The sequence below is a fragment of the Schistocerca americana genome, chromosome 1, assembly GCF_021461395.2.
Source record: "Schistocerca americana isolate TAMUIC-IGC-003095 chromosome 1, iqSchAmer2.1, whole genome shotgun sequence".
Lineage (NCBI taxonomy): Eukaryota > Metazoa > Arthropoda > Insecta > Orthoptera > Acrididae > Schistocerca > Schistocerca americana.
Genome location: NC_060119.1, coordinates 946625067 through 946648532, shown reverse-complemented (window position 1 = coordinate 946648532; position 23466 = coordinate 946625067). Strand labels below are relative to the sequence as shown.

General features: G+C 43.6%; 1 protein-coding gene across 5 annotated transcripts in view; it reads right to left on the bottom strand.

Annotated features, from left to right (window-relative positions):
- Window positions 1–453: 453 nt before the first annotated feature.
- Window positions 454–23466, bottom strand: part of LOC124615642 (E3 ubiquitin-protein ligase RNF34) — an 82038-nt gene continuing 59025 nt past the window's right edge. For all 5 annotated transcript variants that reach the window (XM_047143657.1, XM_047143673.1, XM_047143683.1 and 2 more), the window contains 3 exons: window positions 16823–17235; window positions 6387–6567; window positions 454–924 (listed from right to left, as the gene is read on the bottom strand). In XM_047143657.1, the coding sequence (XP_046999613.1) occupies window positions 749–924; window positions 6387–6567; window positions 16823–17235 (770 nt within the window). In that variant the 3' untranslated portion in view covers window positions 454–748. The remainder of the gene's footprint in view (window positions 925–6386; window positions 6568–16822; window positions 17236–23466) is intronic.

Here is a 23466-nt window from a genome sequence, read left to right as displayed (position 1 = left end):
ATTTTCGAACTGAGCAATTCATTTGCCCATCCTCCACAAGCAGGTACTTGGTTCCTTTGTCAGGTGATGTGCTCAGGTAAAGGAATACTTAAGTGTGTCTGCGCTAAATGTCTTGACATTAGATGAGTTTACAAATAATAACCTTTCAAGTTTTAAGCAGCTTTGCAAAACACACTGTTTCATAGCTAAGAGAACAGTGTGTGGCTCTCCACCAATTATACCCTGTTGCATGGAACTGCATCATAAAATTAACACAGGCATCTTGTTCCTTTATCAATAATCTGCTTAAAGAAATTGAGATTTTTCCCTTCTAATCATTACTTTGTAGCAAAAATCTATTCATCCAGTGCTCCTGTAAGAGTCACAATATAATAATAATAATAATAATAATAATAATAATAATAATATGAACACATGGGCAGAGTAACGTGCTTCACCAAAAGACGACGAAAGTAAGGAAATATAGGTCTATTTCAGTTTTGTTCTTATTAAATCTGACATGCACAATGTACACATGCTTATAGTTGATATACAGTTTTAATTCATCCAGTCATTTATTGGTAACAAAGTACACGGCCTTCTAAGCTACTGGTAATAGAAATACTAGTTTACAATGTTCTTTTTATTGTTTTTAAAAGCACATATCTTTAGTTATCTCAATACACACAAAAACTTTTCCTTTTATGTAATACTAAAATTCACACACATAAAAAGTAAATTTTTGTAACAGTAAATATAAAATTATCACTTATGCTCGAAAAGTTCGCACAACTCGCACAACAAATTGCCGGCAAATAGGACACTCGCTTAGTTGCTTTCCACATTTCATACAAGCAGCCATATGTCCACATTCCAAAATAACACATTCAATAGGAGCATCCATACATATTTTGCATAATTCTTGAAGGCTCAAATTGTCCAACTCTGTTAAGACAGAATAAATGTATATCAGAACCAAACTACTTTACATGTAAAAGATTTAAAGTACTGCATTTTACATAAGAGAGCCAATTATAAAACTAAATAAAATATTATTTTCCTTTTAGTTTACTACTTAAAATTAATAAAATACTTTACCATGTAACCCAACTGAGATTTATTGTGAATTTGTGACCTACCAGGTTAATGCAACTTCCTGGCAGATTAAAAACGTGTGCCCGACCGAGACTCGAACTTGGGACCTTTGCCTTTCGCGGGCAAGTGCTCTACCAACTGAGCTACCGAAGCACGACTCACGCCCGGTACTCACAGCTTTCCTTCTACCAGTACCTCGTCTCCTACCTTCCAAACTTCACAGAAGCTCTCCTGCTGGAGAGTGGCGGCAACTTGAAATTAGCGGAGATTGAGGCCTGGTGGATAACAGGAAGAGAGGATATATTGAAGAGCAAGTTCCCATCTCCGGAGTTCGGATGGGTTGGTGTTAGTGGGAAGTATCCAGATAACCCGGACGATGTAACACTGTGCCAAGATGTGCTGGCCGTGCACCAAGGCATGTTTAGCCACAGGGTGATCCTCATTACCAACAAACACTGTCTGCCTGTGTCCATTCATGCGAATGGACAGTTTGTTGCTGGTCATTCCCACATAGAATGCGTCACAGTGTAGGCAGGTCAGTTGGCAAATCACGTGGGTGCTTTCACACGTGGCTCTGCCTTTGATCGTGTACACCTTCCGGGTTACAGGACTGGAGTAGGTGGTGGTGGGAGGGTGCATGGGACAGGTTTTACACCGGGGGCGGTTACAAGGGTAGGAGCCAGAGGGTACGGAAGGTGGTTTGGGGATTTCATAGGGATGAACTAAGAGGTTACGAAGGTTAGGTGGACGGCGGAAAGACACTCTTGGTGGAGTGGGGAGGATTTCATGAAGGATGGATCTCATTTCAGGGCAGGATTTGAGGAAGTCGTATCCCTGCTGGAGAGCCACATTCAGAGTCTGATCCAGTCCAGGAAAGTATCCTGTCACAAGTGGGGCACTTTTGTGGTTCTTCTGAGGGAGGTTCTGGGTTTGAGGGGATGAGGAAGTGGCTTAGCCACAAAGGGCAGTGGTCTGCATTTCTGGGAACCAGGCTTCCTGGGAGGCAAAGCAGAAAGCTTAACAGTTGCCATATCTCAGCCAGGTGGTGGAAAAAACCGCCACAATTCCACAGGAGGGTTATGTGATTGTGAGACTGGGAACGCATGAAACACTCAATGAGGTAGTCTACGCCTCAGGGTCATCTGCTGCCACCAGTTGAGTACCTGTGTGATCAACATTCATTGTGTCTGAGGGCCCAGAGAGATCTAGGTCCTTAGCAGACACCAGAATCTCCATCTCATCCTTAGACGCAAAGCTTGTAGGTAGTGGTGGTGTGGGTGCCAGTGCAGTGCCTTGGTTCTTGGGGGGTCTTTTATTTTTAGCTTTCTCTCGCCGCTCCTTAGGTTTGTCTGGGTGGGAGTGCTTCATTGATTGAATCTCAGTGACTGAGGAGGACTGTGAAGCCCTACGACCAGCTACCTTTGGTTGCTGCAGCAACTGGTGGGTGTCAGCTTTGCCACTGGTAGGAACGTGGGAAGGGAGTGACCCACGGGATCCCTTACTGGCAAGAGGAGTGAAAGAATTCTTAATCTTCTCTGGCTGAGCAGTGGGGAGATAGATGACACCAATGGTTGGGCGGGTGGGAAGGGGAGGGGGGGGGGGGGATGTTGCTCCTGAAGTAGGTTTTGCAGGTGCAACAGGGAGGGAAGTGCCCCCCCACCATCAAGGGGCAAGTGGAGTCTAACAGCTCTGAGAGCCAACTGTACACGGTGGAACGGAAGATGGTAGAACTGTTGTCATAGCGGTGGCATAGGTTGATGTCATATACACAGGATGCAGCCTCTCATTTTCTCTTAGCTTCAGTGTAGGTCAGTCAGTCCAGGGTCTTGTTTTCCATTATTGTTCTGTCTTTCTTTGTGGAGAATCCTGCAGTCTGGCGAGCTAGGCGAATGGTGCTCTCCACAGTTGACGCATATGGGAGGTGGAGCATAAGCAGTATTGGGATGTGAAGGACATCCACAATCTACACAGGTGACACTGGAAGCACAGCGGGAAGGATCTCCAGCACTTAAAGCACCACATCTGGAAAGGGATATATGGCTTTACGTCACAGTTGCAGACCATCACCTTGACCTTCTCAGGTAATGTGTCACCCTTGAAGGCCAAGATGAAGGCACCAGTGGCAACATGATTATCCCTTGGATCCCAGTGGACGCGCTGGACAAAATGAACACCTCGCCGCTCTAAATTGGCACGCAGCTCATTGTCAGACTGCAAAAGAAGGTCCCTGTGAAATGAAACCCTGGACCATATTCAGGCTCTTATGGGGCGTGGTGGTAATGGAAACATCCCCCAACTTGTCACAGGCGGGTAGTGCCCAGACTGGGCAGAGGGTACTGTTTTGATCAAGACCGACTGACTGCATTTTGGAGAAGCCCTCCACCTCCCCAAATTTGTCCTCTAAATGCTCCACAAAAAACTGAGGTTTCATTGACAAACAAGATTCCCCATCAACTCTCATAAATACGAGGTACTGGGGTGAATAAGCTTTGTTGCCATCCTTAGCCTGGCGTTCCTCCCATGGTGTGGCCAGGAGAATGGTTTGGGGTCGTATTTCTTAGCATTGAAGTTAGACCTTGACCACTTGGAGACTGCTGGTGTCAAACACCAGCAAGAGAAGACATACTACGCTTCATAGCATGTCATCTACCCTGATACCACCCACTGCGACCAGGGGCCCTCTCCATAGGTGCCACCCAGCCACAGCAAAGGCCACCTCACAGGATGGCCATTGCCGGGAGTGCCGATGCCCCAGGGTGGCGGGCATCTACTCCTTGGCATATGTGGGGAGTTAACGGCGCAGACACCAGCAGAGCAACCCTTGTGTGGTCAGGGGACTGCAACCAACAGAGTACATGGTAGCTCCACCACAACGGACTGTGCAGAAAGCGCTACTGCACAGAGGATGGAGGAAAACCCAGGAGGGTAACCTCCCCCAATGGCTGGAGAATTAGCCGAAGTGCAGATCCACGTCGACGAAGGATGTGAAAAGTCTCAGCGCATGATTGACACTATGCACCATGTAAGGTGCCCTTCCCGAATTGGCTCGCTCTTCAGGAAATTTTGAAAATGGAGGTCAAACCCTACAGGGGACCATCAAATAAAGGCTGAAATGTGTGAGACTCCTTTTAGTCACCTCTTACGACAGGCAGGAATACCTTGGGCCTATTCTAATGCCCGGACCCGCAGGGGGGAGCAAACTTAATAAAAGCAAATCTGAAAGTTTCACCATATGTTTCTGAAATTTGTCTGCCTCACATTCATACAACAATAGTAAGAACAATAGTGATGCGCAATCTGTATTAATTGAACAATATACGACCACTGTAAATGCTGATATAATTTGCTTAGAGAAGATATAATTTATTTAGGAAACAAGAAGCAAAGGAACATTATGAAAGTAATTTGGATAACCTATTTACTTCTCACACTTTCACTATCCTGTCTTCATAATATGGTGCAATGTTCTAAATACACTATGTGATCCAAAGTATTCGGACTCTGGCTGAAAATGACTTGCAAGTTTGTGGCATCCTCCATCGGCAATACTGGAGTTCAATTTGGTGTTGGGGGACCCTTAGCCTTGATGACAGCTTCCACTTTCACAGGCATACGTTCAGTCACATGCTGGAAGGTTTCTTGGGGAATGGCAGCCCATTCTTCAAGGAGTGCTGCACTGAGGAGAGAGATCAATGTCGGTCAGCAGACCTGACACAAAGTCTGTGTTCCAAAACATCCCAAAGGTGTTCTACATTATTCAAGTCAGGACTCTGTGCAGGCCAGTCCATCACAGGGATGTTATTGTCATGTAACTACTCCGCCACAGGACGTGCATTATGAACGGTTGCTCGATCGTGTTGTAAGATGCAATCGCCATCCCTGAATTGCTCTTGAACAGTGGGAAGCAAGGAGGTGCTTAAAACATCAATGTAGACCTGTGCTGTGATGGCGCCACTCAAAACAACAAGGGGGTGCAAGTCCCCTCCATGAAAAACACGACCACACCATAACACCACCGCCTCCAAATTTTACTGTCAGCACTACACACTCTGGCAGATGACATTCACCAGGCATTCGCCGTACCCACACCATGCCATTGGATCGCCACATTGTGTACCATGATTCGTTATGCCACGAAATGTTTTTCCATTGTTCAATCGTCCAATGTTTACACTCCTTACACCAATCGAGACATCATTTGGCATTTGCAGGCGTGATGTATAACTTACAAGCAGCCGCTTCACCATGAAATCCTAGTCTGATTGCCTCCCGCCTAACTGTCTTAGTACTTACAGTGGTTCCTGATGGAAATTTCAATTCCTGTGTGATGGTCCAGATAGATGTCTGCCTACTACACATTACAACTATCTTCAACTGTTGGCAGTCTGTCAGTCAACAGGTGAGGTCGGCCCGTACGCTTTTGTGTTGTACGTGTCCCTTCATGTTTCGAGTTCAGTATCACATCGGAAACAGTGGACCTAGGGATGTTTAGGAGTGTGGAAATCTTGCATACTGACCTATGACCCAAGAAACACCCAATCACCTGACCACATTTGAAGTCCATGAGTTCCGTAGAGTGCCCCATTCTGTTATCTCATGATGTGTAATGATTACTGAGGTCACTGATGTGGAGTACTTGGCAGTAGGTGGCAGCACAATGCACCTAATATGAAAAACATATGGTTTTGGGGTGTCCGGATACTTTTGATCATATAGCGTTTTACACACAATGTCCTTATAACTGAAGGACACTGGGAGTAAAAGGCTTCTCAATAGTTCACAACAGAAAAATAGGAAAATACAAAAATGATGTCAGCCTTCCATCCCTGGGGTATGACGCTGCCGCAAAGGTAATGGGATGCATAATGCCTAAGTATCTGAATTACAGTCCTAAAAAGTCCGCCCCAGTAGCTGAGTGGTCAGCGTGACGGATTGCCGTCCTCTGGGCCCGGGTTCGATTCCCGGCTGGGTCGGAGATTTTCTCCGCTCAGGGACTGGGTGTTGTGTTGTGTTCATCATCATTTCATCCCCATCCGGCGTGCAGGTCGCCCAATGTGGCGCCGAATGTAATAAGACCTGCGATATGGCGGCCGGACCTGCCCCGCGAGGGGCCTCCCGGCCAATGACGCCAAACGCTCATTTCATTTCCACAGTCCTAAAACTAACAGCAACATTGACATTATTGTGCAAGAAACTAATTACCTTAATATCTATGACAAATTGAAAATTAGTTTGATTATGCTAAGAACCTCAAGGTTGAAAGGAAAGAAACATTTATTTTTTTATCACAAAATCAACTTATTATACAGTACCTGTTCTTGATTTGTGATTATCGTGCCAGAGACGAGACAAGCGTTCTATTAATTCTGATTTTTCCACACACCCTTTGAAGTCTACTCTATTCAGTGACAGAATTTCCTTTATTTGCTTCACGGAAAGTTTTTCCATCTCTTCGGCACTTTTTATATCTTCAAGAGATATTCCACTGCAGGCCTAAAAGGAAAAAATGTGAATGTCTAACAAATATGTTTAGATTTAGAGAATGAGTAAACACAAGGTGCATCAGTGCTCTGGATGAGATAGGAGTGCGGATGTCTCTCTGTTGATGCTCCCGTGTAAATGGTTTGTGAAGATGGGGGGGAAATCGAGATTCGAGTGGCCAAGACGTGCTATCACCCCAGAAATTGTTCCAAAAGTGCATAAAATTGTCATGGAGGATCACTGACAAAGTTAGAGCAACCGCTGAAGCTATAGGGATGTTATCTGAACAGGCATATCACATTTTAACAGTGGAATTTTGTACGTGAAATTATCTGCTAGATGGGTGCCGCAATTCAACCAGCAACACATCAGAATGGAAATGTCAAAAAAATATCGGACCCATTTTCGGAACAACCAAAAGGATTTTTTTGCACTGGTTTATGACAACAGATGAAACTTGAGTCCACTACTATACCTCAGTGACGAAACAACAGTCAAAGCAGTGGAAACATATTGATTCACCACCACGAAGAAACTAAATGCTATGCAACTGGCCAGAAAGGTCATGACATCAGTTTTCTGAGATATGTTCTAAATTCTGCTGATGGATTATCTTCTCACTGTTCAAATAATACTACAGTAAAAGATATGTGATACTGGCAAAGCGAGAAAGGAAATAGGGAAGTCACCAGATGGGTATGCCGGGGCTCTGCACGCATCAGTAAATGTTCCACCTACAGCTGTCCCACCCCTGATCCGTAACAGTCAACCGCACCCACTATTCAACAGACTGCAACACCTCCAACAGAAAACTGAGTGCAGCAGAAAGAAGGCAAACTAATCTGCACTATCAAGGAAAGGGAAATGGGGCGAGGAGGGGGAGGGAGGAAGGGGGATTCCACCAAGATACGAGCTACCGTCTGGAAGGCTCATTACATACAGTAAAACTAAGGGTTAACCTGATATGACCAATGTGAAGTCGACAAAGGAGTGTGGAGTCCTGCTGGGAGAAGCAGGAGGAAGAGTACCACACTCAGTAGTCTCCTCACTTTTGCAGAGTTTGTTAGATGGGACAGTAGTCCACCAGACGTCACTCCATTTCCAAGCAAGCAGAATCTCATGTGCACATGCAAATTAGCACCTGGTATTGGCAAGTAAGTGCTCCTCTAGTCAAATGATTGGCCAGTTCGTTTCCTGGGATACCAACAGGACTTAGGACTCTGAGAAAGACAACTGGCCAGACAACACGACTGAGATCAGTGAGAAGGTCATAAATAATGGAGACCGAAGGGTGGCAACAATAGCATTGGTCAATAATGCGGGAGACTGCACATTGAGTCAAAACATATTAAAAGATGGTAAATTGAGGTCCGTTTAATAAAATGGAGGGCTCTAATAATAGCTCTCAGCTCTGCTGTAAACACACTGTGTGTGTCTGAAAAGTACCTGTGACCAAGATCATCATCCAATGGTGGACTGGATCAAACAGTTTCAAAGTTGAAGGAGACACCGAGCCACAAACCTGGCAATCCTAGACCAGATGGGACGAAACCAGGGCCCAGTAAACACGGATAAGGTTAGCATGAACCACACCCCAAGATGTGTGGGCAAGAAAGCAGAGAGCTTTAAGCTTCCACATGCAGCTATCTTCAGGTGAAGAATCTGGGCAGCCAATCAACTTCTGGTAAAGTTCCAGGTCACGATGGACCAGGATATGATGGCAGAAGTTATTGACTTTCATTTTTGTAGGAGACAACTGGAAAGCATAGGAAAGAGCTCATGCCGAGGCCTACTGGATGGCACCTCGGAGCTAGCATGCAGTAGAGGCTACCAACTGGGAGCTGTACCAAATGCAAAAACCATCAATATACAGCACATTGATGACCAGTGGCCCAACACGTCACTAGCCCACTGATAGTAAAAGGAAGAGTGTGACACTCAACACAGACCTTTGTGAGATGCCATTATCTTGGACCCGTGAGGAGTTGAGTGAACTGCCAACTCTAACCTGGATCAACCGATGGACGAAAGTTTATGAATAAAAATTGTTAGTTGGCCTCGAAAGCTCCAGTCACGGACGAAAGTTAAATGTGATGATGCCAAGCAGTGTCGTGCAGGTCAAAAAAGACATTGATAAGGTATTGGTGTTTAGAAAAACCCTGTTAGACTACAGCTCCCAACCTTAGCAGTTTCCTCACAGAAACTCCCACAAAGACAGAGGGACAAAAGGCTCCACATCTCGAGAACTCAGCATAATCTGTGGGCAACCATCCTCTCAAGTAGCTTACTGAGTATGTCAGTCAGTCTAATCAGCCAGTAACCGTCAAGAGGTGCTATGTTCTTGCCTGGCTTAAGGACTGAGACAACTCTGTCATCTTATCATCATGAGAGGAAGGCTCCTTGGAGCTAAATACAGTTAAAGACCATGAGTAGATGTTGCATTTGGGGAACATTCACGTGTTGGACCATCTGACTGAATTGAATCAGGGCTTGGGGCTGTGTCTTGGAACAAGCCAAGAGTATGACATAGTTCCCAGTTCATTACAGGATTCAGATTGGTGGAGAATGAAACATAATAGGATGTCTTCAACTTGTCACTTCTGCAGTAGGTACCTAGATAGGGAGATGAAGCCAAAGCTACCGCAAAGTGGATTGCAAGGTGTTCTGCAAGAATGGATCAATCAGTACACAGACCACCCTGTAGGACAAGACCTGGCATAGCTGTTGATCATTGATGGCCCATAAAACCAAGGAGCTGAGGAGTTAGAAGAGGTATTAGCAACGAGCTAACATCTTAGATAAAGAGGCACATGTTCCCAGGGAGAAGAAAGAGCAGCTTCAGCAATCCTCCTTACTGCATCTGATTAGATAGCGAGCCTCAGTATGAAGTAACTTGAAAGTTATAAAGCTGATCTGCGATGGACGTCTTTTCAATCATTGTAGGGCTCAGCGGTGATCCCGAATAGCTATTGCAATGTCTTTGGTCTATCATGGCACCAGCCGATGGATGGGGGTGAGGGGAGGAGAGGAGAGGGGGGGGGGGCTGGGTTGAGAACTGTAGAAAGGGGAATAGAAGTTCCGGCAGTGTGGATGATCGGAACGGAGATGCTTTGCACAACACAGGCATCGAATGTAACAGCAGAGGCATACGAAGGCCAGATGCCTCTGAAGTGCCGAACATGGCAGTCAGTCAGTCTGGTGATGGCAAGGAAACTACAGTATCACCAAGAAGTGGTCACTGTCACAAATGTCATCATGTAGTGAGCAATGTACAAAAGCCGCAAGATTGGGTGAAGAGACCATGAGATAAATAGCTGAAAAGGTGCCATGGGTGGCACTGAAATGCGTAGGAGAACCATCATTGAGGAGAAACAGACCACGGTCTGTGAAGTGCTAATCCCCCCACAGGGGGTGGTGTGTGCTGAAGACCCCAAGTATGAGAAAACGGTGGGCAAGGAGCGGGGGTAATAGTTTGATTAATGTGGTCAGTTCAACATAAGGAACTGGCCTGCCTGGAAGTAGGGAAAGACTGCAAATGGTAATAGCTTAAGTCGTTTGCACCTGCACTGCTATTGCCTCCAATTAGTTGCAAAGGAGGGTCTATTCACTGACACATCTGTACAAACTCCAGGTACAGACATCTTCAGATGCTCTTTCAGGACCAGCATGGTTCCAACAGAATGTGCAATGACAGAGCATTGGAGAACAGTCATCAATGAAGCGCATTTCTTGGAGAGCAATGCAAACTACAGAAGAAAAGCAAATACGATGATGTAGCTCTGGCAGGTTACAGTAGTATGCATTACAATTCCACTGAATGGTTGTATGAATGGTGGCCAGGTCAGGTGTGAAAGGGACAGGAGGACTGGACACGCTGCAGTTCACTGTGTGTCACCAATGGGGATGCAACCACATCCACAAACATCAGCTCAGATTCCAAATGTGTGGGGTGATCAGCACCTCCAGGGGCACCAAAGGAGCCTTGCCCCAATTCTCCTCCTCTTCCTCCTCCGTAACCTTTGGTGAGCAAAGTTTTGTATGTCCATCCTTGTGACTGGAGGCCTGGGTGAGTATGGCCATTTCTTATTTTAAGAAAATGAAACCACCTACAGCCGTCCTTATGATGTCATTTATTGTATGGCTTCAAGTTTCAGCACTTCAGTGCACCATCTTCAGGCCTTAGCTGATGCTGAAGGGGTTAACACCATCCATATACACGATGTCTCAGTGGCTAACATAACTGGTTTACACAGACTAACCTGTAACTGTAATTATGTCTCTCCAACTATCAACTGTCAACTGCAGCTCAGTCATGCGAACTCAGCCACCAACAGTGTGATCTCTGCATGGTCAGGGGACTACCACTGTGCTGGTAATTGGCTGTACAGTTATTCATCACTTGACGCTACTTCGTCAAGACATAAAGTAAGGTTTTTCAAAATTGGTCTATTCTCGACGACAAATTGATCAAAACTGGTTTCAAGATTCTGCAACAACATGGCTTGGCAACACGCACAGTCCCTGACCCGTCTCTGCCATAACACCTAAGCAAACATCATCCCCTCCACAATGCCCTAAATGCCTCCCCTGTCCCCTATCCCCAGGTGTAGAGCCACCTCCTGATGTGATGCACATTATAATCAGTCCAAACTTTGAAGATCAACTGCACACACTAGTACATACGAAGTAATCAAGGGGAGCAAGTTACCCTGATATAACAGGCATTTATATTGACATTAAGTTCCTAGGTCTTGACAAAGCTACTACTGTTTCATGCATTTGTGTCATCAGACACAATAAATCTTATGCATACACCAAGAGAATTACATCAACCAGTGCGTGTCAGATTGCAACCCTATACTGACTTCACTCAACAATAACCAAGTGCTTACATATGAGTTCCAAAAGAAAAGCAAATGAACACTTTAAGAGAATTCATTATCATGGAGCAGCAGTTGGTCTGATTTATTTATTTAGCATCCAATAGATCACACATGTGATAAAGGATTTGTCATTTGATTACAAGTAACACATAATAACACATACACACAATAAATGGACAGCAAAACAAATTACATACACATAGTACATAAGTAGTGTACAAGAACTTATTACAGGAAAACAGAAGTATGTGCTCATGATAAACAATTATAGATCATCAACTACGCCTTATACACAAAATGTATTACGGATATTTAACAAATTTTTCATAAGTACCATAATTACGAAGTTTTGAACATAACCAAATTAGTTTAAATTTAAAAAAAATTAGTACAGGTTTCAGTCCACAGTCTGAGACAGGTATTCATTTACACTGTAGTAGCATTTTTCCATCAAGTATTTTTTTACTTCATGCTTGAAATTATTTTTGCCTTTCAATTCTTTAATTTGAGATGGAAGTGCATTTAAAAGCTTTATTCCTAAGTGGCTAACATGTTTCTGGCTTCTAGTTTTTGCTACATAGGGAATGTGGAAGTCTTTACAATACCTTGTATTGTGATCATGGTAGCTTGAGTTGGTTTGAGATTGCAATTATTTTTACTGATCATTTCCAGGTATTTAAAAATATATATCGATGGTATTGTCAGTATCTTTAGTTGTCTGAATAAGGGTCTACAGCAAGTTTGTGGTGGTCTGTGTGTCATGATATGAATAGCTCTTTTTTGCATAGTAAAAATGTCAGTCTTGACCTGGTTTTACCCTAAAAACTTATGCCATAGCTTGCAACTGATTGGAAATAACTAAAGTACACCACTCTAATACATTCCTTGCTACATACCTTTGATATTATTCTTAAGGCAAAACATGCTGAGCTAAGTTTCTGAGTAAGATATACACTGTGTTCATTCCAGTTTAAATCTTGGTCAATTCACATACCCAGAAACTTTGTGGTGCACACTTTTCCTATTTGTTTGCTATCCAGCATAAGGCACATATTTTCCCCCTAACACTTGCTTTCATACTGTATAAAGTTTGTTTTCTTTGTATTTAATGTCGGCTTATTTGAACAAAACCATGACTGTATGTATGAGAGCATTTTTTCTGCTGTAGTACACAATGATTCTTTTATATCACTAATTATGATACTCGTGTCATCTGCAAATAGTAGAATTTTGGCTGAGCTGTCTGGAGCCTGTATATCATTGATATAAATTAGAAATAACAATGGTCCCAGAATGCTGCCCTGTGGAACACCTATTTCGATTTGTTTTGGTTCATATATGAGTTTAAAATTGTGAAGATTGTTGGATGACCTCAGCTCAACAACTTGTTACCTGTTTTGCAGATAAGATTCAAACCATTTTTTAACAGTACCCCTGATGCCTATTGCTTCACGTTTCCCTAGTAATATTACATGGTTCACAGTATCTAAGGCTTTGGATAAATCTAGATTAATTCCAACAATCTGTTTATTTGACTCCAAATTTCTTACTATTTCCGTTGTGTAGTCCAAAATGGCTGTTTCTGTATTGTGCCCTGCTCGAAAACCATGTTTACTTATTTATTAGTTTATGTTTTTCTAGATATTTTGTAACCCTGGTTTTCATTAATTCCTCAAGTATTTTGGAGAAGGCTGGGAGGAGAGATATAGGTCGGTAATTTTCTATTTTATGTCTTTCACCATTTTCATATAGAGGTATCACTTTAGAGATTTTAAGTTTATCCGGAAATATCGCTTCACTAAGGGACAAGTCTGCTATGTGCACTATAGGTTTGACAACACATGGAGCAATTTTCTTAATTATTGATACAGGTACATCATCCATCCCAGAGGACATTTTGGATTTCAAGCATTCAATGACTTTTAGAACTTCATGCTCATCTGTTGGGATTGCCATCATGTTGGTATTTACCATTGGAGTCGTCGCTGTTGGTTGTTGCTTAAATTTACTACTTAAAGTAAGGGGAATATTTACAAAATAATTGTTTACATAGTTTGCCATTGCATCTTTTTCTATGGGGATATTTTCATTATTTTTAAGATTGATTTCCTGTTCTTTAGTTTGACCTCCAGTTTCTTTTTTTACCATTTTACACATCATTCTGGACTTGTTACTAGCCTGCCTTATCAATCTATCATTACTTAATAATTTTGCTTTTGCTATTACTTTGCGCCCAGCTGTAATCCAGGTCCCTTTGGATCCAGATGATCTATAACTCAAAAGCTTTTTTGGGAAACATTTCAAAGTATGTCATAAAAGTGGAAGCAAATGTACTGTAAGCATAATTTGTGTTTGTTTGTGCCAAGACCTCTGACCAAACTGAATTTTTTAAATTATTTTTGAACTGATTACAATCTTCAGTAGAGAAAAATTGTTTGTACTCATTTTTATTTTTCTCCTCCTTGGGAGTTGCAGTGAGATTAAAGGTTAGTGCATTATAATCTGATAATCCTATATCCACATTTGTAACTGCAACTTCAAGTGTGACCACATTTGAGAAGGTGTTATCTATTAGGCTTTCACTGGAATCTGTTGTTCTAGTGGGAGCTGGTATGTGGGTGAACATGTTGAAGCTCTTTAGTATGTCTAAAAACTTTTCTTTTACTGAACTCTGGACCAATGGATTAATATTAAAGTCACCACAAAGAATTATGGTAGAGTTCTCACTTGAGAAAATGTTGAGCATTTCTTCCAAATTCTTAAGAAAGACTTCAGTATCTCCAGATGGTGATCTGTAAATTGCTGCAACAATTATTTTCTTCTTTAAACTATATAACTGAATGGCTACTGCTTCAAAATCCTTTTCTATGATTAATGGTTTAGCCAAATTATGAAGCTTTCAAAGAGAGAGAGAGAGAGAGAGAGAGAGAGAGAGAGAGGTGTGTGTGTGTGTGTGTGTGTGTGTGTGTGTGTGTGTGTGTGTGAAGGACTGCCAGTGTTATTCCAGGCACACATCTAGTTATAAGTGAGTGTTTGGCCACCAGACATCAATGGAATGCAGAAGCAACACAGATTTGAGTTTACTGCTTTGCTGACTATTATGTTATTAGAGATGTAGTACTGTCTCAGATAGGCACTTAAGATGAGGGTCATTCCAAAGTATTGCCTCCTATTTTTTGTGGTGACTTTGGATGTTCATGCCAGATGTCATTGGTGTAGTGACAATGACTGAACTTCCTCTTTCACTTGCAGGTGTCCCAATATTCTGCACTAGTTGGCACCAGCTGAGGAGTCTCCTAAAATCGAGTCTGATATGGATGCGGGTATACAGCAGCAATGGGTGCTTTAATTCCTTGCTGCTGAAGAAACTGCACCAACTGAAATTCACTGATGCTTGCTAAAGGTGTAGGAAACGAAACAATAGATGTGAGCAATGTGAGGCAATGGGACGGCATTTTCAAGGTGGTGAAAAGGGTGTGCATAACAAGCCACAGCCTGGTTGACCCTGCACAGCTGTCATCCCTCGCAATTAAGTCCATCTTGACCAACTCATCCGTGCTGAACAGCAGATAATGACCAGAGAATTGTGTGCAAAGCTGAATGTCAGCTGTGATGCCTTGGAAACAATGTTAGGACATCTTGGTTATCAGATGGATGCTTACAAAAGAAAAAAACTCACTAAATGGAAATTTGCCAGGATCTGCTGGACGAATAGGAAGCTAACGATTTTCTGAATAGCATTGTCACTGGAGATAAGATGTGGTGTCTCCACTAAGAGACGGAATCCAAAAGACAGTCTATGGAATGGCGACACGCAAATTCTCTGTCAAAGAAGGAATTCAAGACACAGCCGTCTGCAGGTAAAGTGAGGTGCACAGTCTTTTGGGATATCCAATGTGTGGTTTCTTTTGGATGTCCTGGAGCCTGGAAAAACTGTAAATTCAGCACACTACAATACAACAGTGACCAAACTGAAAGCCCAAATTTCAAGGGTAAGGCTGAAAGAAGAACAACTTTCACCTGCAACATGATAATGCCAGGCCCCACACAAGTTTTGCAATCATGTAATTCAATGTAAAATTTGGCTGGACTGTCTTACCACATCCACTGTACAGTCTCAATTTAGTGTCTTCATACTTCCATCTGTCAAAGATGAGCTACAAGATGAACATTTTCAATATGTGGATGCTGTTGTCAAAGCTTTAAGAAAATGGTTAGTCTCAACCGATTCCAATTTTTACAAGTGTGTCATGAAAGTTCTTGTTCATTGTTGGCAAAACTGCGTAACAAATGGTAACTATGTGGAAAAATGAGTCTGCAGCTGAAATATTGCTCTATTTAGCTGTGCTGTTGCAATTTATGTACCTCCAGCTGTTACCATGAATAAAAATAGGAGACATTACTTTCAGAAAGACCCTCATACATCTATCATGACTTTGTCCAACAGCAACACTCTCTGAACGCTTAAATATAAAAATTTATATGGCAGAAATGAAGACAAAGCCATGAAAATAACAACATTTACTTTACCATTAAAGTTCTGTAATCCTGATTTACTTCCTGGTGGAATATTTCAAATTAAACCATAGCAGAAAAGTTAATCACTAATTGAAGGTCCCCAGAAGAGATGCACGATTTTCTGTTAGTTGATACTTATTGTCATTATTAAAAAGGCAGTAAATAGTAACACACAGTACAACAACTCTATGGGTGCATGAAAGTTAGCAATACCAGGACTCTTAGATTTTATCTATGTAGTTTGATGTACTAGATGCACAGAGAAATCCCCCACTGTATAACATGTTATTAAATGTGACCACCAACAAGTTATGGGGAAATCAGGGGGTTCCCAAGGTGGCAAATCTGTTGCCATTACAGAGCAGTTTTGACCTCTTGTGTGTTTTGTTGAAAAGGCGGGGGGGGGGGGGGGGGGGGGGGGGGGGGAGAGATAGGAGAGGGACGGTAAGACCAGTTAGTAATTGCCCCAGAGTACATGACAAGTGCTTGATACAATCAATAAGGTCTTGTTAGCCATAGAATTAAGATATTTTGTTCCTTCCAGAACTGGCCAATTACATTCAGCCAGAACAAGTTCTTACGGTGTGTTAACCATTAATAATGATGGTATTTTTACTAGGGTTGTTACAAAGTATAATAATTATCAAACTCCAAGTACCACCATGTCACTTCGGTAACATCTATTTTATTCTCAACTGGTGTACACTTTCAAATGGAAAGCCTCTAATGGGATTTATGCTCACAAAATAAAAATGTGAGAGAACTGTTGCCCTTTAAAATAGAAAAGCTGAACAATATTTTTACAGAGATACACACAAACACTTATTTCCCATTACAAAACATACATAACATATGTGCATATTTACCTTAAACTTGGTATCTTTCTGTATGGTATCTTCCTGCTGGACCACTCCATCAATGGACCCATGATTAGTATTACTCCACTGATTTTCAGAGTTGATATCTATGCTACTGCTTCTGTGTAAATTGCTATCATTTGAAATTCTGCCATTATCACTGCCCAAGTCTGAACAAGAATTTGTAGCTGTACTACTTTGGAATGTGTTCACTGGTTGATCAGCCATGACATTACTGGCAGAAGCAGGAGAATCAGTGTATGATGCAAAATCTTCTGCAGAATTGCTACGCTGTTGTTGCTCTTGCCTCTCCTCTCTCCAAGATAAATCTGTTTGACTATGAAATCCAGTTGTTGCATACCTTGGCACATTATTAGCACCATTGACATGTTGAAGTAGCAAATTTATCAAGTCATCTTTCTCTGCAAAATTGAAAAAAAAATCATAAATGTCACTTAAGGTTACACATAGAGAGAAATAAATATGCAGTGTAGCGGAGGAAAAAAAAAATGTTACAAACTGCATACAAAGTAAATGTAACAAGGATAATATCAAAGTGATATGCACCAATAAAAATAGCTTCACACCCCATCCCCACAGAAGAATGGAAAACTGCTGTGAGAAAATAAGGATGTAGCATGGAAAGAAGGAAGAATTAATGATCCAAGCCCAGCAACAATTATGAATGAAAATAAATGAAAGGTGGGGGAAAAATTGTTTCATTCCTCTTCAGCTGTGCCGCAGGCAAGTACGGTGGGTCCCTTTCTCTTCATGTTTCGTATTAACTCTGACTGCTGTGGACTCGTTACGCTTTGCTGCTCTCCATGTGCTGAGGACTTGTTTTAAAGAAGGCCCCTTAGTTTTCCTTAAGCACTATGTGTGTGTTTACACGATCCATTCTGCTGACCTTTCACTGCTGTTGATGAGAAATTTCAATATCTTGTATACATTTCATATTTAGCTATGCATGAGCCGTAATCAACTGCGTGCAAAATTTATGCAAATACTTTACAATTTCGTGAAATGCTTTTTCTCAATCTGAAGCATCGCAGTTAACTATGATGAATAACTAGAACAAAATCAGTCCTTTACTGAGCAAAGATGTCAGACTGCAAGATAAGAAAAAAATCAATTTTTTTCCATCTTCTAGTTCTCTTACAATAAGGTGATAGGTATTTCACAGCAGCCAGAATGCCACCTCTCAGCATGGATAGTAGAATTACGCAAGAAGTATAGCAATGGCAAAGCTGCACTCGGCACACAATGCTGTGAGCTCATCTGTAGCAGTCAAATAGTTAACTGTTATCTGACTTTTGCAGATTCAGTTACATGTAATGAAGTAACTTGACACCTGAAGCTATTCTCACATATTTTAAATCAAATCTTTACAGGATTTCAAAGTCATGAAAATTTCCAAGCGGTACAAAGATTGAGAACCTACTTTAATATATAAAAAATGTAGGTCTGTATAGTATGATCAAAAATGTAAAATTAAGCTTGTCACAAAACACAATAATGTAGCAGGATTATCTTACGATTACAATACTGTAGTGTCACTACTTGGTTTAATTAGAACTTTGAATAATTTGTAAGGAGACACAGTGTAACGTTCTGTCAAGCTACCACTGAGCAGAAAGCGTAGTGTGTCATGATGTGGATTATTACAGCATGTACGCAAATGGATTGGGAGACAGGCTAGCCGCACTCAGCAGAGAACTGCACCACGCAGTGGTTTCAACCAGAGCAGGCAGGACAGTGACATCACACTAAGACAAGAGGCTTGTTATGAGCTACACGACTGTGCACGGTTTTAGTGCAAAGTAGCAGATTTTGCGGCAGAGGCATTCGGAGTCCAGGAGCACAACCATGACAGCAGGGCCACATCAGATGGCATGATGGCTGGGTATCACCAACTGCTGCCGTGGGTTTGAGACTGGGTCAAGCCAGCTTTCGCCAGCATTGAGTCTCCTTGTAGGACTTCGTACAACAGTGCTGCTGACCTGCTGCCTGCACCTATCACCGTCCGAGTCTTGCCAGAGAGCAGAAGGTTCTCTCTCGTGCACAGCAGTCTTCCTTTGCCTTCACTGTGGATGTCAACAGGCCTGAGCTACCGAAATGTAAGTGTCCGCCACAGCATAACACCATCACAAGATAAAATGGAGTGCTGCTGACATCATCAAGGACGTGGCCCACTGCCAGGCCATCGGCCATCGCTCTGCTTCGTGTTAACATCCAGTGTGCTGACACTGTTCCTTCTTGCCAAGATTGAAGTGGCTGCCTGTGATCCTTTGACAGACTATCACCAAAGTGCAACGTGTCTGCCTCACACTGCTAATCATCTGATCTGTATCTGAAGCTAATAAAGTTTTGTTTCCCTGTCATCAGTGTATCTGCTGGGCCCTACCAGCCTGCAGCTGTGCTATTCACACCAGCAAACGTCACTGCCACTCTTCAGAAATGTCAGGAAAGCTGATGTTGCCACAGTGAACAGTGTGCATAATAACCTGCATGGAGAATTGGCTATGAAGAAGCTGTGTATGAGGTGAGAGCCACGATTGTTCACACTCAACTGAAAGCACATCCGGTACAACATTTCAACATAATGTCTAGCGATATTTAAGTGCAAGACTTTTTGGATTGATTTGTGACTTTTTTTTAATTTTTAATTTTTTTTTTTAATTTAAGGCGCAAAACTGCTACGGTCATTAGCGCCCGGTCTGTGACTTAGGAAAAGGTAAAAAACGAAAATGGAAACCAGCAGCAATGGTAACGAAACTCAAAAAATTGGAGAAACTAAAAGCAGATGGAAAGCTTAAAAAACCACTACAGAAAGGGGTTGGTTGTCCCCAAAAAGAGCTTCAAATGACTGACGTCATCTCACTGGCACTAATAAACTCGAGAACGCGATCGCCTGAGCACGTGTCATCTGCTAAAATGGATGATATATCAGGCGACAGCTGTAGACTGGCGCGTAACGGAGTAAAATAGGGGCACTCAAGTAAAAGGTGTCTTACCGTCCACAGCTGAGAGCAGTGGGGACAGAGTGGGGGAGGACCGCCGCTTAAAAGATGTCTATGGCTAAAAAGACAGTGCCCTATCCGGAGTCTAGTTAAAATTACCTCCTCCCGATGACGCGTTCGGGAGGAAGAGGTCCAAGCACAGGGAAAAGCTTTCACGTCCCGCAATTTATTATGGGGAAGTGTTGACCAATGTGCATGCCATAAAAGAACAACACGACGACATAAAACACTCCGTAGATTGGCGAAGGGAATCGTGCAAATAGCTGGCCGAAGAAGAGAGACCACAGCCTTGGCCGCTATATCAGCCACCTCATTTCCACAGATACCAACGTGTCCTGGGATCCAGAGGAACGCCAACGAGATGCCCCCCAAGTGGAGCATGCGTAGGCAGTCCTGAATCTGGTGGACCAGAGGGTGGACAGGTAGAGACCTTTGAGACTGCAGAGAGAGCTGAGAGAATCTGAACAGATAACATACTGTATCCGCTGATGGCGACGGATGTATTGGACAGCCTGGAGAACAGCGTAAAGCTCCGCAGTCTAAACCCAACACTGGTCGGGAAGCTGAAATCAATTTGGGGTGTCGCCAACAATATAGGCACTCCCTACACCAAACGATGTTTTTGAGCCATCAGTGTAAATAAATGTGGCTTCCTTCATTTGCGCACATAGAGCAGAAAATGCCCGACGATAAACAAGTGAAGGGGTACCATCCTTGGGAAACTGACAAAGTTCACGGAGCAGGCAGGTCCGGGGATGGAGCCAAGGCGGTGCTGTACCCGGAGTTGTTAAGAAAGTTTTAGGAAAGTGGAAGGGAAGAGAATGGAGCAGTTGACGGAAGCGGACTCCCGGTGGTAGTAGGGAGGCGTCGAAAAAAAAAAAAAAAAAATCTCATGGGCCAGATTAGCAGGCATGGAAGACAAATAGCTAGCATAACGACTTAGAAGGACAGCTCGCAGACTGGACAGCGGAGGTTCAGCAGTCTCAGCATAAAGGCTTTCCACAAGGCTGGTGTAAAAAACTCCAGATACTAAACGTAATCCACGGTGGTGGATAGAGTCGAGACGCTGAAGAATAGACAGCCGAGCAGAGGAGTAAACTATGCTTCCATAGTCCAATTTCGAGCACACTAAAGCACGATAGAGGCGGAGAAGGACCACTCCGTCCGCTCCCCAGGAGGTACTATTCAGGACACGGAGGGTGTTGAGGGATCGCAGACAGCGAGCCGAAAGATAGGAAACGTGGGAGGACCAGCACAGTTTTCTGTCAAACATAAGACCCAAGAATTTAGCGACGTCCGAAAACGGAAGGTTGACAGGTCCTAGATGTAAAGAAGGTGGAAGAAACTCCGTACAACGCCAAAAATTAACACAAACGGTCTTACTGGGAGAAAAGCGGAAGCCTGTTTCAATGCTCCAAGAGTGGAGGCGATCGAGACAGCCTTGAAGACGTCGTTCAAGAAGGCTGGTCCATTGAGAGCTGTAGTGGATCGCAAAATCGTCCACAAAGAGGGAGCCCGAGACATCAGGAAGGAGACAATCCATAATTGGATTTATGGCAATGGCAAACAGTACAACACTTAGCACGGAGCCCTGGGGTACCCCGTTTTCTTGGGAGAAGGTACAGGAGAGAGTAGTGTTCACCTGCACTTCAAATGTGTGCTCCGCCATAAATTCGCGAAGAAAAAGGGGCAACCGACCGAGAAAGCCCCAAGAGAATAGTGTGCGGAGGATGCCTGTCCTCCAACAGGTATCGTATGCTCTCTCCAGATCAAAATATATTGCCACTGTTTGGCGTTTCCGGAGAAAATTGTTCATGATATAAGTGGAGAGAGCAACAAGATGGTCAACTGCAGAACGATGCTTTCGGAAACCGCATTGGGCAGGTGTTAGACTGCGGGACTCCAGCCACCAAGCTAAACGGCAATTCACCATACGCTCCAAAACCTTACATACACTACTCCTGAGAGAAATGGGGCGATAGCTAGAGGGGAGATGTTTGTCCTTTCCAGGTTTCGGAACAGGAACGACGATAGCTTCCCGCCATCATCTGGGAAAAGTACTGTCGGTCCAAATTCCATTATAAAGGCGAAGGAGGTAATGCAGACTATGGTATGATAAATGCAGCAACATTTGGATGTGGATACCATCCGGTCCTGGGGCGGAGGAGCGAGAAGAACAGAGTGCATGTTGGAGTTCCTGCATGGAGAAAACAGTATTGTAACTTTCGCTATTTTGAGAGGAGAAAGCAAGAGGTCGCAATTCCGCTGCACGTTTCTTCAGGAGAAACACTGGCGGGTAATTTGAAGAGCTCAAAATCTCAGCAAAGTGTTGACCCAATGAGATAGAAATTGCGACGGGGTCCACTAATGTATCATGCGCTACAGTGAGCCCAGAGACCGGGGAGAAACTAGGCGCGCCTGATAACCGTTGAATCCGACTCCAAACTTCCGAAGAGGGAGTGAAGGTGTTAAATGAGCTAGTAAAGAAGTCCTAGCTTGCCTTCTTGCTATCGCAGATGACGCGACGGCACCGCACACGGAACTGCTTATAGCGGATACAGTTGGCTAATGTAGGATGGTGTCTGAAAACGCGAAGAGCACGTCGCTGCTCACGTATTGCGTCACGGCATGCCTCGTTCCACCAATGAACTGGGGGGTGCCAGGGCAATTCCGGGGTGCGAGGTATTGAACGTTCCGCAGCTGTAAGAATAACGTCTGTTATACGAGTGACCTCATCGTCGACGCTAGGAAAGTGACGGTCATCGAATGTCACTAGAGACGAAAAAAGTGTCCAATCGGCTTGGGCAAACTTCCAGCGTCTCGGGCGCATATATGGCAGTTGTGGCTGCAATATAAGGACACATGCAAAGTGGTCACTCGAGTGTGTATCAGCAAGGGCGAACCATTCGAAGCGCCGAGCTAGCAGAACAGTACCGACCGAAAGGTCCAAATGAGAGAAATTTGTCGTGGAGGCAGACAAAAATGTAGGGTCCCCAGTGTTGAGGCAAACAAGATCCGCTTGGTGGAAGACATCTATCAATAGTGAGCCACGCGGACAAGGATGTGGAGATCCCCAAAGCGGGTGGTGGGCACTGAAGTCCCCAACCAGCAAATAGGGGGGGTGGAAGCTGACCAAGAAGATGAAGGATATCAGCTCGTGCCATTCGTGGGGACGATGGAATGTATACAGTACAAAGAGAGAAGGTGTATCCAGAAAGGGAAAGACGGACAGTGACTGCTTGTAAGGAAGTGTTTAAGGGGATTGGGTGGTAATGGAGAGTATCATGGAGAAGAATCATGAGTCCTCCATGTGCTGGAGTGCCTTCAACAGAGGGGAGATCAAATCGGACTGACTGAAAATGGGGGAAAACAAAGCGGTCGTGGGGACGCAGCTTTGTTTCCTGAAGACAGAAGACGACCGGCGAGTAGGATCGTAAGAGGATCGTCAATTCATCCCGATTGGCTCGAATGCCGTGGATATTCCAATGGATAATGGACATAGGGTGGACAGAAAATGGAAGAATGTGACCAAGGTTGCCGTCAACTCAACGACTGCTCGGAGCTTGCGACCGACAGCATGGAACGGCACTCAGGTGAAGGCAGAAGATCCTGATCCATAGGTTGTTCAGGAGC